General features: G+C 46.6%; 1 protein-coding gene across 1 annotated transcript in view; it reads left to right on the top strand.

Moving 5' to 3' along the window:
• The window catches only part of LOC119449588 (uncharacterized), a 378080-nt gene that overhangs the window by 318109 nt on the left and 42895 nt on the right, over positions 1–17076 (top strand). The window contains 3 exon segments of the mRNA XM_049665319.1: positions 1797–2091; positions 3985–4159; positions 14618–14761. Of these exon segments, the coding sequence (XP_049521276.1) occupies positions 1797–2091; positions 3985–4159; positions 14618–14761 (614 nt within the window).

Genomic DNA, 17076 nt, shown 5'->3' with positions numbered 1-17076 from the left:
GCGTGCTAAGCCTAGCCTCTCTATTAGGGGGAGCTTATCATGGAGCTTAGCAGAGTTCCCTGGGACCAACATGCTTGAGAACCCCTGTTTCCCCATTATACTATGAACTACTAGGAAAATGGTTAGAGACATCAATAGTTACATAAATAAATTGCTTCCAGAAAGTGTGCGAAGTGTCGAAAGAATGCTGATCGCATTAAAATGTGGTATTAATGCATGGCATTCTCTGGCTAGGTCCAAAATCCTGTGTCCCAAAATCCCGTTGCACTATCTAGGCTTGAATGGGTGAATTTCTGTGAATACACAAACCTCTGTATGCTTACCGCCACCCACTTGTGACCGCACGAACCTCCGACGCTATATTTTTTTCCGTCGGGAAGCTGCCAGTGCACTCGACATCGGGGACCTGACCTGTGTCACATTATTGGCCAAAAAAATTACAATTTCTGGGTGATTTCATTGCTTTTATTACATTGAATATTACAATTCTGTGACTATGCTGCGCTCTAAGAAACTGCTGAGTGACAAGGAACGGAGACGTCGGAATACTGGCGAGAAAATGTATATGAAACGCAGTCAGAAGGCAGGCGAGAGCTTGTGCGGGCAAGGTACACGTGGAAGGTATGTGCGTCGGCGGGCAAATTATGCGAGAAGAGAAGCACTACAACAACAGAGAACCCTTCTGAAGGAGGAGTTGGAACGTAAACAAGTGCATGATCGGGCAATTTATGCGATAAAGAAAGCAGTACAACAACAGAGAGTGCTTACGGTGCAGTAGTTAGTTTACTGGGGAGATCGTCATAGTGTGTGCGGTATTCTTTGGAGTTGCTTATCTCTTAAAATACAGCGGTCTTGTTTTCAAAGGTAGAGTATAAGCTTCATGGAATGCTACGCACTATATGATAAGGCCAAGGTTGAACCGTGCCGTTGTGTTGATCAGTTTTGCGAAGCGAGGCGAGTGAAGGAGTGGAGAGAGAGAAGAGCGGAGGCATAGTTGCTGGGGGCGGAGCCAAGGAGAGGGAGAGCCAATGAGGAGCGCAAGCCAGCCACAGGTGGTTGGAGAGTGGCGAGGATGAGAGAGGGAGAGCGCGTGCCGAGCGACAGGTAGGCGGAGCCAAGGAGAGAGAGATGGCGGCGTAGCTGCATATAGTCCGACGTAGCATAGACGCACGAGCGCGCTCAGCATGGTAATGCCACGACAGCGAAAGCACAGCACTCTTTAGCCCGGCGCGAGGCGCGGCCGACGTATCCGGCGTTCGTCTGCGTGCCCTGGCTGTAGCAGGTGTTGAAATGCGACATGCTGCATTTCGCGCCGGCCTCGTCACTCAGAATGTACCGCATCCGCGTCTCGTCGAGGAAGATGGGCTGGTAGGTACTGGTGGCAGCACGTGCAGCAAGTTCGTAGTTTTGTATCATCCTGAAACTCCTAGTTTCGTATAGGATGTGCATGCGTCTAGGCAGTGCGGCGCGGCGCACACGTTGGACTGTACAGGGGTCGGTTTTCACGCCACCTTAACGTGACGCACCTCACGTCGCCAACCTCCACCAACGCTAGCTGACACGCACGCTGCCTCCGACTATAAAGTGGCCCTAAAAGCGGGCACTATCGGCGCTGAGCATTATAGTTGAACTTCATTATAGTTGAAGCCACCAGCTCCGCTGTTTCATCAGTCCTCACCACTGATGAAACAGTCAAGTAAAGCTGTGGTGATTTTTTTTTTTTTTTTCGTAAACAGCTGAGCGATGAAGACATTTACAGTTGCTCCTTCAGTGACCTCTTGCATTGGCACACGTAGCGGAGAGACTGACCTGCGAAAGGAGCAGCAGAAGCAGCGGCACAACCTAGAGCAGCTGCAGGAACAGCGAATGCGTCTGTCCTTGCTAAGGCAGCAGCTTGCGTCCAGCCAGTCACCACTGGCAAAGAACCAGCTCCGCATTGCCCCTGAAGGCCCGCAGCACTTGCTGCCGCCTGCAGCGAGCCCTAGGGGGACCTCGGCAGATGCCAATGCAGCCCTCTCCCCAACCAAGAAGGAAAATGTCACCTTGCCCAAGAATCTCTATGATACCACCAAGACCAGCAATCGTTTGCACGTGAGTGACAACTGGCTTGACCACACTTCCTAAAGCAGGGATCTCAGACCCCTTACAGTTAGTGTTGTGCATGAAGGAGAGCATTGTCTGGGAGAGTGGTGGCACAGTGTGCATCATGTAGGCACATGGAGCAGCGTTAAAGGTCTGAAATGAGCATGTTTCTATTTGCACAAATCTAGTCATTACACAACACACAATGTTTACGCACTAAGAAATGCTGTTTTAGGTACCGATAACAGGCACTAAGGGCATATTATAGGTGCTCAAATACTGTCCTTTAGGCACTTGTATGCTCAAGTAATAAGAACTTCCACTCTGCATCTGAAATAAATTATAATTTTTCCAACAAACTCAGCCCTCTAAACCTCTGTTCAGTGGAATAATTTTTTTTTCTCGATAAATTAAGAGTGAGGAAAGTCTCAAATGTTACAGGATTTAATTGAAATCTTGTGTGATTAGACACCACGGAAAAAGTTGTGAAGGCAGTGACAACCATGCACCATCTCAAGGTTTTTTTTTTTTGTTTTATGGTGTGCCTTTTTTCACTGAGTACAGGGAAATCAATAATTCAAAATTTCTTCATTCGAATTGACGGATAATTTTAACTGCTCAGTTGATCCCTGTAAAGTACTATCTATTTGAATAGATAAAAACTCCTGTAAGTTCGAATTCTAGAAACGGCACAATGGTTCATTTGGACAAAATTTCTTACTCCCATATGCCACTTTTCGGACCAAACCAAGCCAAAGGTGAAGGTTCGAAGCGGCGCTAGTTATCGTTATGGATTGCGTGCCATAAAAATGATGAGGAAAGAGATGCTGGGAGCCGAGACCGAACAGGAGAGAGCGGTGTGGCTTAAAAGAAGCAGGAAGGAACCCTCCTGGCATGCGCTTGATCATGTTGATCACGTTATCGTGCACTCACATACACCCCCTCCCTCCTCCTAAGCACACTTTATCATTTACTGTACTCTCAACTGTCCCCTCTCTCCTATGCGTTGCGCGCGCGTTCCACGTTCCTTATCAGTTTTGCCTCATTACATTTGTGTCATGCGGTAAAGCATACAAACGCCACAAAGGTGGTTTTGGTATCGTCTCTGATGGCACCGAACAGGCAATTTCTGGCCAAATTTTCTTGCAAGAAAATCAGGTAAATACTGTAACCACTAATCAGACATTGTGAGTTACGGTTATTGCTTGAAAATCTTTATAGGACAGGCCGGAAATAGGCATTTTTAATTGGAGATGATGAGTGTTCAAAGCATTCATTGTCTTTTAAGCTCCCGCCACTAAAGGGATCGCATTTGGTGTCACCATAGGGGTCATGCACTTCCATGCTGACTGGTCAAGTTCGAATTATCTGGCGAAGGCCAGTTTTAGGATCAAAGTAACGAAAGTTTGGGCCTTAACATATACACTGGCGCCGGCCAGGACCTTCGGCCGGGATCGAATTAACCGAAAGATCTAAATTAACCAGATTTGAATTAACGGAAGTCAACTACTGTAGTCAAATTAAAATTGACAAATTCTTATAATTTGAAACACTGTTTTAAGCTGTACATTACCCTAATTGCTGGAATGGTGATGCTACAAATGAAATCAAGTACAGTCAAACCTTGATTTATTGAACCCACCTATAACTTATTGTCGGATAAAACAACGTAAATCTAAATCGTTTCTTGCCAATATCAGCATGTAATGAATATATGCTCATAACATGTATAGGATATATAGTATATATAGGTTATAACCATGTTCAATTGTATATAGTGGAAAGAAGCTGTGCTTGCTATCTCTGAATAGGTTCAGAACTCCAGACGAGCTGTCTGGAGTTCTATTAGAGAATTGAATGCTGTCAGAGCTTCTTTACATGGCCTGTTCCTGTTTTACCCAGGAGAACTCATCCTCCAACCTTGAGTCAATGGGATTAAGTCGTGACAAGGCTATCCTTGAGGAGCTGTTGCAAGCAGAGCGAAGTAAGCAGCTCCTTTCCTACTCCCACAACGAGGATGTGCGGAGCCCCAGCTCGTGTTCTGCAAGCTCTGAGCCCATGGAGGGATTGCCCTTTGGTGCGTCCTTCACTTTATTAGAACTTCTCTTGTATTCCTGTGCTCTTTGGCCCAAAAGTAAATAGAACATAGTTTTTAAAAAGAGGAGAAAAGATGGCTGTATGGCAGGCCTAGCCTTGCATGGGCTGCTAGTAGTTGCTAGTTGCTCCATCCAGGTACTGTCTTTTGAATATAACTGCTTCGTCAAGGCATGGTTGCGCATCATCACTTGAGAAGTTTACGAAGCAATTAGAAATCCAGTCACCTGGGGACGGCACACATCAAAAGCCATCACATTGTCAAGTCCACACTGTCCCCATCAGCCACCCTTCTGCGCCATGCAGTAACCTCAAATAATAATGGCGAGCACAACCTTGCAAATATGGCATCAAATCACCACATTGCCTACTAGTTTATGTGCCATCTCACTTCGATCACAAAATTGCATTCCATTTGCTTCTAGTGTTCATGGTGCATCATACGGGCCAGCACCACTTGAGCTATGAAATAAAACGGTTGGTGTGAAATAAATTTGGGGCCCTTTTTCATTCGTTCCACAATTTCAGCATGCATGATTTTTGCATTTTTCTCTTAGCAGAAAACAACCACCACAGTTAAGATCAGATATTTCTGTCAAGCTCAGTGACATGTTTCTTTGCTGGTGCTATAATGTGGAGCAGTGTTTATACACACAAAGTTACAATGTGCAACCTTGTGTCTGATGTTTTCTGTTCCATAAAGTCTTTTTTAAACATGTGTAGGAAGTAAGTGGAAGGCCCTTTATGAAATAGTCCACCTCATAAAGGCATGTGCAATGCAAAAGCAGCAAGCTTGAATGTGGTCCTTCATCAACAAGCTTTTCCTTATCGGCAGGCATGACAAATGGCTATTCACGGCTCACATTTCAAGCGTTGCACTATCAGTGTCAAATGAAACATGAACAGCTGAGTGCGTGGCCCAAGCATAACTGAAGATATAGTGCGCGCCGTCCAGTCATCACCATTGACTGGCGTGCACACCTGCTTTGGCCGCACTGCGCGATCCCCCTATAGTGAGATATTTTCGCTTCTGCTCAGCACTGCGACGCTGGAGTAAAAGCAAAGCGCTGCAAGTTTGGGAGTCAAATGGCCAAACGCGCCGCACGCCCACGCCAGCCACCATCGTGGCTGCTAGCGTTACCGTGCTGCGCAAGTCTGCCGATCTAAAGAATGAATGTGGTACACAAGCAGCAAACCGCATTTGCGTATCTATCTTTAGTGATGATGGTGCAAACTGCACCACGCGCACCACTATTCGCATTCATTTGACGCCGATAGCACTTATGGTTTCAGCGAACTGTGCGACAATAAGTGTCGTAAACAGCAATATTTTAGCATCTGTTTTATTTTTATTTTCTCCCTTTCAAATATAGGAACCAAAGCAAAAGCAAAAATATCTCGGTATATAGGAGATCAGCACCCAAACCGGATGTGCGTGCCTGTCAATGGTGATGACTGGACGGCGCTCACTATACCTTCACTTATGCTTGGGCCACGCGCTCCACTGTTGAAGTTTCATTTGACGCTGATAGTACATCTAGTTTATGCATATCTATTTATGCATGTCAGTTCTCCTTAGTGCATGTCAGTTCTCCCCAAAGAGAAGTGGCATTTATTTAGTGTCTGCTTCTCACTTGGTTGTGGATGGTTTCCAGTGGTGTAATCTTGTTATGTCGAAGTACAAAAAAATGTTTTGGAGCTTAAATGCTTATTCTTCTAAAGCCAGTTCAATTGCCTTGTCTTGAATACATTCGTAGAACAAAATTTTTTAAGGATATTCACTTTGACGTTCTGCATCATGTTGTGCCTCAATTAATCAGCTGTGGTCATTATTGTGGCAACAAATTAAAAGCTTATCACAGTGCAGTTAAAACTGGCTACAGTGTAATCTCGTTGATACGATTCTGCATAATATGTTTTACAGCGAAGCTGTATATGGCTAGGCGGAACCAAAATCAGTCCGTCCGATGTGCGCAGAAATGTGGGCTGATCCTGGTGATAGTGCAGAAAGGGTCGAAGCACAATGGCACATACCCCTGTGGACTCCAGTTGGTGGGCTCCGGGACCTGTAACGCGCCCTTGAACTACCCTTGTCACACATAAAAGAAAAATAGAGGTGCGCCGTGAGGGACGTCATTCTCTCTGTTGCAGCCGAGCGCACATGCAGCAGTTTCTCTCCGACTTCACCAGGGGTAGGCCACGCATCGTATGAACTCCCGAACAGCAGGCAGCTTACGAAGAACAGTGCCGGCAGCAGCACCATGAGAGAGTGACCAAATGCAAGCAGTAACTTCGTACCGAGGATCCGGCAGCCTACCAAGCCGTAGTTTAATTAACTGTCTGCCCTGCGTCTGATAGTGTCGCCCACAGTGGGACAACGCTGTCATGAAAAACGCCGGCAGTGGGAAGTGGATGTTTCATCTGCCTCTCGCTTCAATGCGTCTCCAGGCATGGGATGCCGAACTGGAGATACCTGTGCTGCCATGTTTGGCTTCTTCGAGACAAAGGCTATCTGTGAACGGAATTTTATGGTTCTGCGACCAGGCAAAATGAATACAACCCCTACTCTCACTTGGACAGAATTTCATATTACAGTTTTAATTGAACAACCACCGCAGACTGCATGCGCACTTTCGCAAAAAGACAATTGTGACATTGGTGTGCACGACTCATCGCTGTGCAATTCGGGGATCTGTGCTGAACACGTTTTATTTGTGCTTGCAAGAATACACGTGCGAACTTGTCCGGGTGGTCGAGAAGCGGTCCTGACTGGTTCCAATAGGAAGTCTGTTCCGAAACCCGACACAACAGTCTGCCTGGCTCATTGCCCAAGTATGACCATTGGTTGTTTGAAAGGCATATTTTTGGTATTGTAGCAGACATATGGCGGGGCACGTTCATGCGTGATTCGCTGTACAAGTGTCCGATGGTGGCACAGCGCGTATTCAACAGGCTAATTTACTTCCACGGTGTGCCCTTGTCTACCTGGAACAAAATGTGCAAAAAGCACTTCGAATCAGCGCGCATGAGGCACACTTTGCTACGCTTCCAATCGAGTGATGTGATCTTTTATGGTCAGCGTTGCGATCAGTATATCAAAGACCATTCCGCAGCACGAGCGACTTGAGACAATAATGTGCAGAAAATAAGCTAATTTCTTTGTGTTCAACACGGCCTTGGAGAAGCAAATTGGTAAATTTACGCTTTTCATGATCTCGAGAGAGAGAGAGAGAAAGCACTTTATTTGCACCCGTCAGAGAGTATGGGTGATCGGGGTGAGACACAGCTCCCCCTTTCACCGCCTACCTCCCCCCTAGACGTCGGCCGGAATCAGTTGGCTTCCGGCGGCGGCCTGGGCTTGACAGATGGCTTGTTTTTGGGCATGTTCTTCCTGGCTATGAAGGGAGGATTCCCATGACTCTTGGTTCCCATGTAGACCGTTTAGCGCTGGGCAAGCCCAGAGCATGTGATTTAGGGTCGCTATGCCTTCACAGTTTTTGCATTTCGAAGAGTGCACCTCAGGATGCCATTTATGTAGGATATACGGGTTTGGGAAGGTACCCGTCTGCAGTTTTCGCCAGATTACTTCTTCCTTCTTTGTGAGAGATCTATGGGGGGGAGGAAAAGTTCTCCTGCCCATTCTATAGTGTTGTAGAATTTCTCTGTAAGTGGTTAAGTCTCGCTTTTTGGACAGGGAGAAGTATGCCTGCGCTGGGGCCCGGTGTGTAAGTCCTCGGGCGACCTCGTTGGCGATCTCGTTCCCTGTGAGTCCACTATGAGCGGGCGCCCATATTATTCTAATTAGGTCATTGGGTACGTTCTCCTTGCCTGCTTGCAGAATTTTGGCGGCCTCTTTGGACACCTTACCAGTGTCATAGGCTTTGATTGCAGTTTTAGAATCGGTGATGATTATTCTGGTTGATGGGATTGTGATTGCCAGGGCAATCGCCGCCATCTCTGCCTCCTCTGGTGAAGAGTGTCTCACGCTACAGCTCGAGATTAGCTCACCTTTGTCGCTCACTACCACTGCAGCGTAGTGCCCTTCTGGGTACTCTGCCGCATCGGTGTACACTACTCCTTGTTTTTGGAGGAGGGAGCTTTGGAGTCTTTGGACTCTGCTTCTCCTGCGTTCGTCGTTGTATATTGGGTGCATGTTTCTTGGGATGGGGGGTATTCTTAACCTGTTGGCAATTTCTTTGGGGATGGCGGTTATCCCCTCTCGCGATTCTGGATTCCGGTAGCCCAGTTTCCTAAGAATGGATCTGCCCGTTTTGCTGCCGGTTAGTCTGACATATTGTGCCGTGAGTTTCGCCTCGCACATTTCATCTAGGGTGTTTGAGACTCCTAGGTTGAGGATCGTCTCGGTTGATGTGCACGCTGGTAAACCTAGGGCGGTTTTGACACCTTTCCTGATGAGGATGTCTACCTTGTCTCTCTCTGCTTTAGTTGTTTTTAAGTACGGGATAGCGTAGGTGATTCTGCTAATGATGAAAGAGTGGACAAGTCTAAGTAGGTTTGCCTCCTTCATCCCCGCGTTTTTGTTTGCTATCCTCTTGAGGAGCCTGCAAGTTTGGTTGGTCGTGGCTTCTAGTCTGTTTATTGTTTCAGTGTTTCTCCCATTTTCTTGTATCCACATACCCAGTATCCTGATCTTGTCCACCCTTGGGACCGGGGTGTTGTTGACCAGGAGCTGGATATTGACGTGCTGCTTGCTCATGATTAGCATCTCCGATTTTTCCGGCGAGCATTTTAGCCCTATGGGTCTCAGATAGCTTTCCGTTTCCCAGATTGCCCTTTGTAGGGTGTCTTCTATTTGGCTATCGCTCCCCCCTCTGTCGACCCAAAGAGTGAGGTCATCAGCGTAGAGAGTGTGGCAGAGGCCCTCTAGCTTTCTGAGTCTTTCTGGCAGCCCGATCATTGCAATGTTAAAAAGGGTAGGGGATAGCACCGATCCCTGTGGTGTTCCCTTGTTGCCCAGCCTAATGTTGTCTCTGATTGTGCCCCCGATTTCTATGTTCACTGTTCGGTCCGTGAGGAAGCTTTTAATATAGTTGTATAGCTTGCTGCCTACATTCAGGTGATTGAGGTGTGACAGGGATCGCTTGATGTTTTACGTTGTCAAACGCTTTGCTGACGTCCAGTCCCACTATGACTCTCGAGTCGCTAGTCTTCCTTTCCAATACTTGTTCTTTGAGTTGTAGCATGACGTCGTTTGTGGATAGTTGTTGTCTGAATCCAACCATGCTGTCTGGATAGAGTTCCTTACTTTCCAAGTATCCGTTGAGCCTGTTCTGTATGACGTGCTCCATGAGCTTGCCTACACAGGAGGTTAACGATATTGGCCTAAGGTTCTCTAGTTTGAGTTCTTTCCCTGATTTGGGGATGAGGACTAGCTTTGCTTTCTTCCATTCCCCGGGTATCTCCCCCCGCTCCCAACATTTTTGCATGAATGCCGTTAGTTGTTGGAGGGAGTTGTCATCGAGGTTTCTAAGCATCTTGTTGTTGACCCCATCTGGGCCAGCCGCGGTTTTTCCTCTGAGCTTGTTTAAGGCAGCTTGGACCTCTCTTATATTGATTGGTTGGTCGAGCTCCTCGTTGTTTGCGCCACTATAGTGGGGGAATGTTTCGGTGTTTGTTTCCCCTATGTACCTCTCTTTTATCTGATTGATCATATCCTCCTCCGACCCCTGGAAATTGTGTGTTAGTATTTGCATTTTTTTCCTGGTCTCAGCTTTGGTGTTGTCTGGGTCCAGGAGGTGTCTCAGTAGTTTCCAGGAGGTGACGGAGCTTAATTGCTCGTCTAGTCTATCGCAAATGTCATTCCAGTGTTGTCTGTTTAGTGTTTGGGCATGGCTCTCAATTTCCTTGTTGAGAGCTGCTATTCTTCTTCTCAGGTTACGGTTGCCCCTTTTTTGTGCGAGCTCGGTTTCTGCCTTTTTTTTCTTTTGCCACAGTTGTCTCATGTGGCTATCAACCCAGTCTTGTTCCTCATCTAATTCTATTTCCTCCTCAGCCTCTTTGCACGCCTGCTTGATGCCATTGGTCCATTCAGCTATGTCGGTGATCTCCCCACAACCCCCACCGTTGTCGCGGAAGGACTGCCAATTGATGGATTTGAGTGTTTTCCTCACACGTTTGATTTTGACTCCATTTTGGACAACAATCTCTACAATTCTGTGATCACTGCCTAGGTTTTCGTTCGTGTTGTGCCATGTAGCCTCAACGTCCGCTCCGATCATGGCCAGGTCGGGGGTGGTGTCGTATGACACGCTGTTCCCCTGCCTCGTCGGTGCGAGTGGATCGTTGAGGAGTATTAAATTGCACTGTATCATGGCGTCCCATAATTCCCTCCCCTTTATTTGGGAGTGGTTATATCCCCATGCTTGGTGTGGCGCATTAAAATCTCCTACTATTACAAGACGCCGCTGCCCTTGTGCCAGTGATTGCGCTTTGGCAAAGAGCTCCCTGAAGCCACAGTCTCTTCTTAGTTTATGGGAGCTGTAGACGTTCAGGACTAGCAGGCCGCGTTCTTTCCTCCTCTGTGGTATAATTTGCGTTAACACGTAGTCAATCTGCGTGCATCCTACATCATGCTGCATGACGGTGATATTTCTCTTCACCAGAGTAGCAGTCTGAGTGTTTGGCGACCGGTCTGGGTACGTTTTGTATCCGCTCAGTTTAGCGTTTTTTCCACACTCTTGCAGCGCGATGATGTCGGGACCATCGCGTCCCGCAAGGTAGGCTTGGAGAACGTTTCTTTTTTTTGTGAAGCCCCTACAGTTCCAATGCCATATTGTGTTTGCCCTAGTGTTGAATCTGGCCATGATTCAACCTCAGAAGGATTTGCTTTTGCTGTTATGCCAGTTGGTCCATTCTAGTTCCCATTGGGGTGACTAGTTGGCTGAGCTGGGCTGAGAGTTGGTCTATCCTCTCCGCGTTACGCTGGGTAGCTATGGCCACCTGTTGTACTACCTCTTTGAGTTGCTGCATGTCTACCTCAAGTTTGTCTACCCTGCCTTCGGCCTTCTCAAGGCCTGAATCGATCTTTTTAACTCGCTTTTTCTTTGGCGGTGCAGCCGCCTCTGTCTCGGTTTCGGATGACTTATCGTCCATGGCCTCCTGATGCGCTTCCGGTTGTCTGAGTTGAGCTTTGAGCTCATTGTTCTCCCTTTGCAGCTCGATAACGTTATTACGGAGCTCCTGCATCTGAGCTTGTGTTTGCTCCTGGTAAAGCTTCCGTTGCTCCTGTTGCTGTTTCATCATTTCGTGTTGTTGCTTCATTTGTTCTTTGAGCTCCCTCACTATGTCTGAGTCATGGGAATTCCCCACTTCCCAGCCTACCTTTTTGGTGGGTGGTGCCACTTGCTTCTTGGGTGGGGTGGTGGTGGCCTGCTGTGCCCCTTGCTTCTTGGGCGGGGTAGTGGTGGCCTGCTGTGGTAGCCTTGGGAAGGATGTGGACCGGAGTCGCTCCTTGCTCGGGGCCCGCGTCTTGCTCTCGTCCCGCCTGCTCCGATGTTCTGATAGCTTCTCCTCCTCCTCCTGTTGCTGGAGCTTCTCCCATTGGCGTTTCTTAACGATGTATGGGGTTCTGAAGATCTCCTTGCAGGTTTTGTCGCCGGTTAGGTGAGGCTGGCCGCACAGCTTGCAGGTGGGGTTGCAGTCGTGTCCCTCGGTTGGGTTGGGGATGCCGCAGCCCCTGCACTTCTCCTCCTTGCTCTCGCACACATTGGATCGGTGTCCCAGGTCTCCGCACTTATAGCATACGTCGTACTTTTTCTTGTACAAGTAACAGTTCAGGATGGCACCTAGGCATTTGATTGTCCTCGGTACCTCCTTGGTGGTGAATGTGAGCATGATGGTCTTGCTCTGTCCTAGTCGTCTGATCTCCAGTACCTTGGGATTCTCCTCATGTTCTGCTATCCCCTGCTTGATCTTTTGCGGTGAGGTGTTGAGTCCTATTCCGTGGATGACTCCTCTCGAGAAGTCGTCGGGTACTGCCAGGTGAACGGTCATCTCGTGCACTTTCCCTTCAATGTCCAGGTGTGTAAGGCGTAGGAGCTTGTCTCTTGCCTCCGTGCTGGGGGTGAAGAAGACAAAAATTCCTTGCTTCTCGTTCTTGACGAGCTGGCACGCCTTGTTCCATTCAATCTTCGCAGTTACATGTATGGCTTCGGTCAGTGTAGGTCCATCGTACTGTTTGACTACCATGCCTCCCTTGGGGCGGAAAATGATTCTCCAGCCATTCTCGGGAAGCTTGACTTGGTTCGAGGCGATCGATTTCTCCGCTTGCTGTTTGCCGTCACGCTTCGGTGATGGGGTGTCAATCACTTTCACCTCTTCTGAGGCGAGCTTGGCTTTCCGTGCCCATTTCTCCTCGAGGTTGCATTTGTTGAGTACTGTGATCCAATCCGTGGCGTCGAGTTCGTCCTTTTCGGCGCTGCGACCTTGCACGGTGATATTCATACCGCCTGTTGACTGCCGCACGGCTGACGCGGCGGCACCGGGGGCCTTGGTAAGCCTTAGCCCTTGTTAGGCCTAGTGGCCGGCGTTAGGGTTGGTGCGTCGGCACCACGGCTGGCAGACTTTTGGCTCTCAAATGGCGAAAAATCCACTTACAGACAAAACGCTGGTGTCCGCAGAGTCCTCTCAACTTCCGATTGACGATTTCAACCAGCTCTGGTCGATCCGACAACATTTGCCGCTAGAAATCACTGCAGGAAGACAGAGCCGACGTGGCACACGTCCGCTCGCCACGGCCCCCTAGCGGCCTCTCCATGATCTCGAGAAACTGTCCGAGACATGCGGTGGTCTCAATAAGCTTCAGATAGGCATATTTTATATTTCAAGTTATCGATACATCTAACTATCTTGCGATCCCTTTCAAGTTCGATATATCCAGAATTGGCTGTATAAACCCACGTCGTTGTATTGAGGTTCAAAATACATGGTGTGCTATGGACACGAAGTTATAAAAGTTAAATAGTACTTCAGTATATATTGAGAATTTCATTATATGGAAGTTCGTTATATTGAGGTTTAACTGTATAACACAGTGTGACAGCCTGTCTACTTGTCATTTTCTTACGTTGTATGCCGCATTTTTACCATTAAAAGATGTGTAAGACATAGGTCTGTGTCATGTTGTGTTTCCATCTTGATGTGTCACTGGCTAACAGAATGCTGCTAATTTGAGTGGTTGGTCTCTGCATCAGGTTGAACACCTGGTGAATGAAGTGAGGTGGCAAATACAGCACAAATTGCTCAATTACCTAATCGTGGGAAGTCAGTTACTCAGTGAGCATAGGATAAATGCTCAATCATCTGAAAGAAGCTCCAGCCGAAAATAAAGAGCACCCACCAGTGTGACTCAGTGGCTGTAACATTCTACTGCTGAGTGTGAGGTTGTGGGTTCGATTCATCTGCATCAAGACTGCTTTTAAAACAGGGTCAGAAAGTTGGAGTACGCTTAAGCTTTGCCTTTAAGAGTGGAATGTGATAGCATTAAAAAATCCCCGACTGCTTCTTACGCCCGGCAACAGCAGCTTATGTAACCATAATGTTTACCGGAAAATGCTGGCAGTGAATGCTATGCATGAAGGCAAGCTTTCTGGTAGAAATGTGGCCTCTTGCGTGGACCGATCCCGGAGGTAGTGAACAGCCGCACCAATAAAATTACATCATTCAGGTTTCTGCTATTATTTCTCACTTTAATAATTCAATCTGAGAAGATTTAACATAAAAGGCATGTGCTGTCAGTGTTCTGCTTCATGACATTTGTTTGTGGGCTGTCATGCTCAAAATTCCGAGGAATAACTTTGTCAAGAATATAAGACAAGGTATGAGCAATGTACGTGATAGAATAGTGTGGCAGTATAACCCACATATACAGCATGTCATATAGCCAGGTGTGGCATAAACATATACCTAAATATATACAGAAATTTTTACTTGCGGACAACTCCACCGACGCCAACACCGTATGTTCTGTGACACGGGGCCCTTAACGCTATCACCTTAAAACACATAAATGCTTGTGTACTTCGATTAGGTGCATGTGAGAGAAACCCAGGTTAATTCAGAGCCTTTCACCATAACATCCCTCATAACCCATTGTGCAGTTTCAGGACATTAAACCGCACAATTTAGTTGTATACCTCAAAAAAAAAAAAAAAACTACCTTGTGTTTAATTTGAATTGGATGAAATGCAGCTCCGTTCAGCAGCATTTTGTATTAAAAATTGTGTTGAGCAGAAAGCAACAGCATACACTGTAATGGTATGATGTGGTTCATTACCAGGCACATTAAAAAGAAATTAAAACTCTAAGCTGGCACAGTGATTGTAGTTCTTCCCACAGAATGCTTAACCTGTCCTCATTAGGATTTAGTTTACTGAGAGCAACCTCTTGAGGCCGTGCAACCTGCCTTACTGCTGTGCTTCAGGGCCAGGAAGCGTCATGGCCGGAGGGAACACGACAATTGCTGCCACTTGGGGTGGCTCTAGTACACAGGAGAACTTGGAAGACGATGAGGAGGATGACGAGGACAGGCACGAAGGCAGCGTTGAGGCAGGACATGACTCTGAAGGTAAACATTTCGTCCCTAAACTGTAAGGCGGAGATTTCACCAACACAACAGACTCTCCAGTCCTAATAAATGTTACGTAGATCTAGAATGTCACATCAAGATACTTTTGCTGACAGATTTTTCAGGCAGTGCAAGTATTGCGTGTAAGTCTAAATGATCAAGTACTAGTGTGATTTTAATAGTCAAGCATGTCATTTACACATTAAAATTGCCTTATTCTCCTTGCACCTGCCTTATGGCTGCAAAACTTACTAATGCTTTGTTGCATTTCTTGTGATTGCTCGTGACTGCGTTAACCTGTGTAACTTTCTGCAAGCTTGGTTAATTGCTGACTGTAAATGTTGACTACCCTTAACTTGGACTGCTAACTTACATGAATTGCAGTCATTTTGTTGCCTACTTGCTAAGTGGTGACTTCTTCCAGCATTATCTTACAAGCAGTTATGCAAGAAATAGGTAATTAAGGCATGGCCCATTCCTCAGTCTCTCTCATAATTATGTACGGGAGACCTTCAAAAAATGTAATGACTCAGGTATAATTGCGGGATGCAAGCTTCATTTGTTTGTTGTCAGTTAGGAATGCCACACTGTGGGACGTTTACTTTCGCTTGTAGGACAGTTAACAATGTCAGAAACTCACATTCATAAGCAGAAGCATCCAGAAGGGATGCTTCTGCTTATGTATCTGAAGTATCTATTGTTTTGTCCTTTTTTAGTGGGGTTTATATATGTTTCAAATTTTTTTTTCGATCAGTATCGGTCAGTATCATCAGTATCGATCAGTATTCCATTACATTTCATTTAAAGGCACAGCAAATCACATTATGCAATGTTGAATAGTTTTGTCGTAAACATTGAAGCTTCGAAGCTAGTTCAGTAAAACGCAGTTTTTACTCCTAATGTTTTGATGGCCGTCAAGCAACCTTTCATGCTAGGTGATACTACTAGGTGCCATTCGAACGCGGAGAAAGTAAAGTAAGATTTCTAATGCAATATAGCTCATATCTCCATAGTGCATGCAGAAAGCCCAGCGTGTCTGCGAACATTGCCTAAAATGTGTAGTGTGTGCTGCCGGAGTAGTACAACTGCCTTAAAAGCTTTCCAGCGTTCTCTGGAAGTACACACTGTATTGGCTAACGCCTCCTCGACAAGCGTCGTCTGCAAGACACCATGCAACACGGCTTCGCTACCCGGCACAGTGCTGCCGTAAAGAACTACAGTTCAGTTGCACGCTTTCACAACAGAAAACCAAGGTCATTGGTTGCAGTCATGGTGAAGTGCTGCAGGAGGCATGAGAAACTGCACATGAATAGAAGATACTGTCGCAGTTGTGAAGCAAGGACTGGAAAGGTGCCACCTAATTATGAAGCATTAAAAAAATTCAACTGTCACAACAAAGTGGTTGCGGCGTTGACATGACCCAGCTTTTATTATTGGGCCCCTTTTAGGTCCTTTTCACGTGACAATGCTTTAAATTAAAGTAAGCTTGCCATTGTGTCTTCCATACCTTTGGCACACCACTTCTTAGCTTTGTGTTTTTCTTTAAGTGCTGTTTAGTCCTGCAAACATTTCTTGTTGCACCATTGCCACCCATCATGCTAAAGCATCTTGCTATAAGGCGGTGCAAAGATGCACTATACATAGTAGCTTTTCCAGAAGTAGGAAGACCGCACAAAGCTAGCAACTGTTAGCAATATGCCAACATTTGGCCAGTAATACTTCCTGCTTGTCTCCTGGATAAATTTCTGTACTGCACTGGATGCTAAAAGTTATGGCCAGTTCCGTCTATTTTTCAGAGCTCTTAACCCTTTGACTGCCACTCCCAAGATAACTCAAGCATCCACCCTCACATAGCCCCTGCCGCTCCTGAGTATACTCATTTTGTGTTTTCAGCACACTCTCTCCCTTTCCAGGAGCAGCTCTAGCAAAAAATAACATTGCGTAGCTGTTGTACCATCTATGGAAAAGTAATCTAAACAAACAAAAACCTTGTAAGTTAAATTACTGACTGCAGCTGGAGCAAATGTCTCGGTGCTCTGTCGCTCTGTCACGGCAATGCAGCCATGACGAACTAGTGTGGCAGGTCTATCCACACTTTGACAGGCGAAGAGATTTATGAATATGTAATGAATTATGAATACTTAATGAACAAGAAACCAATGATGGAGGACCAGTTTCTGTGTAACGTGAAATGTCTGCTGAGAAAACAAGAGAGAAAGAAAAATATGGCTGGGACTGAGTATGGCAGGGGCAGTTGTAACCATGACCAGTGTGGCATATCCGTCTGCCAGGGCTATGACAGACGAAGGAATTTA

Source organism: Dermacentor silvarum, chromosome 4 (assembly GCF_013339745.2).
Source record: "Dermacentor silvarum isolate Dsil-2018 chromosome 4, BIME_Dsil_1.4, whole genome shotgun sequence".
Lineage (NCBI taxonomy): Eukaryota > Metazoa > Arthropoda > Arachnida > Ixodida > Ixodidae > Dermacentor > Dermacentor silvarum.
The sequence above is the reverse complement of the archived record's forward strand: the minus strand, read 5'-3'. Positions and strand labels throughout refer to the sequence as shown.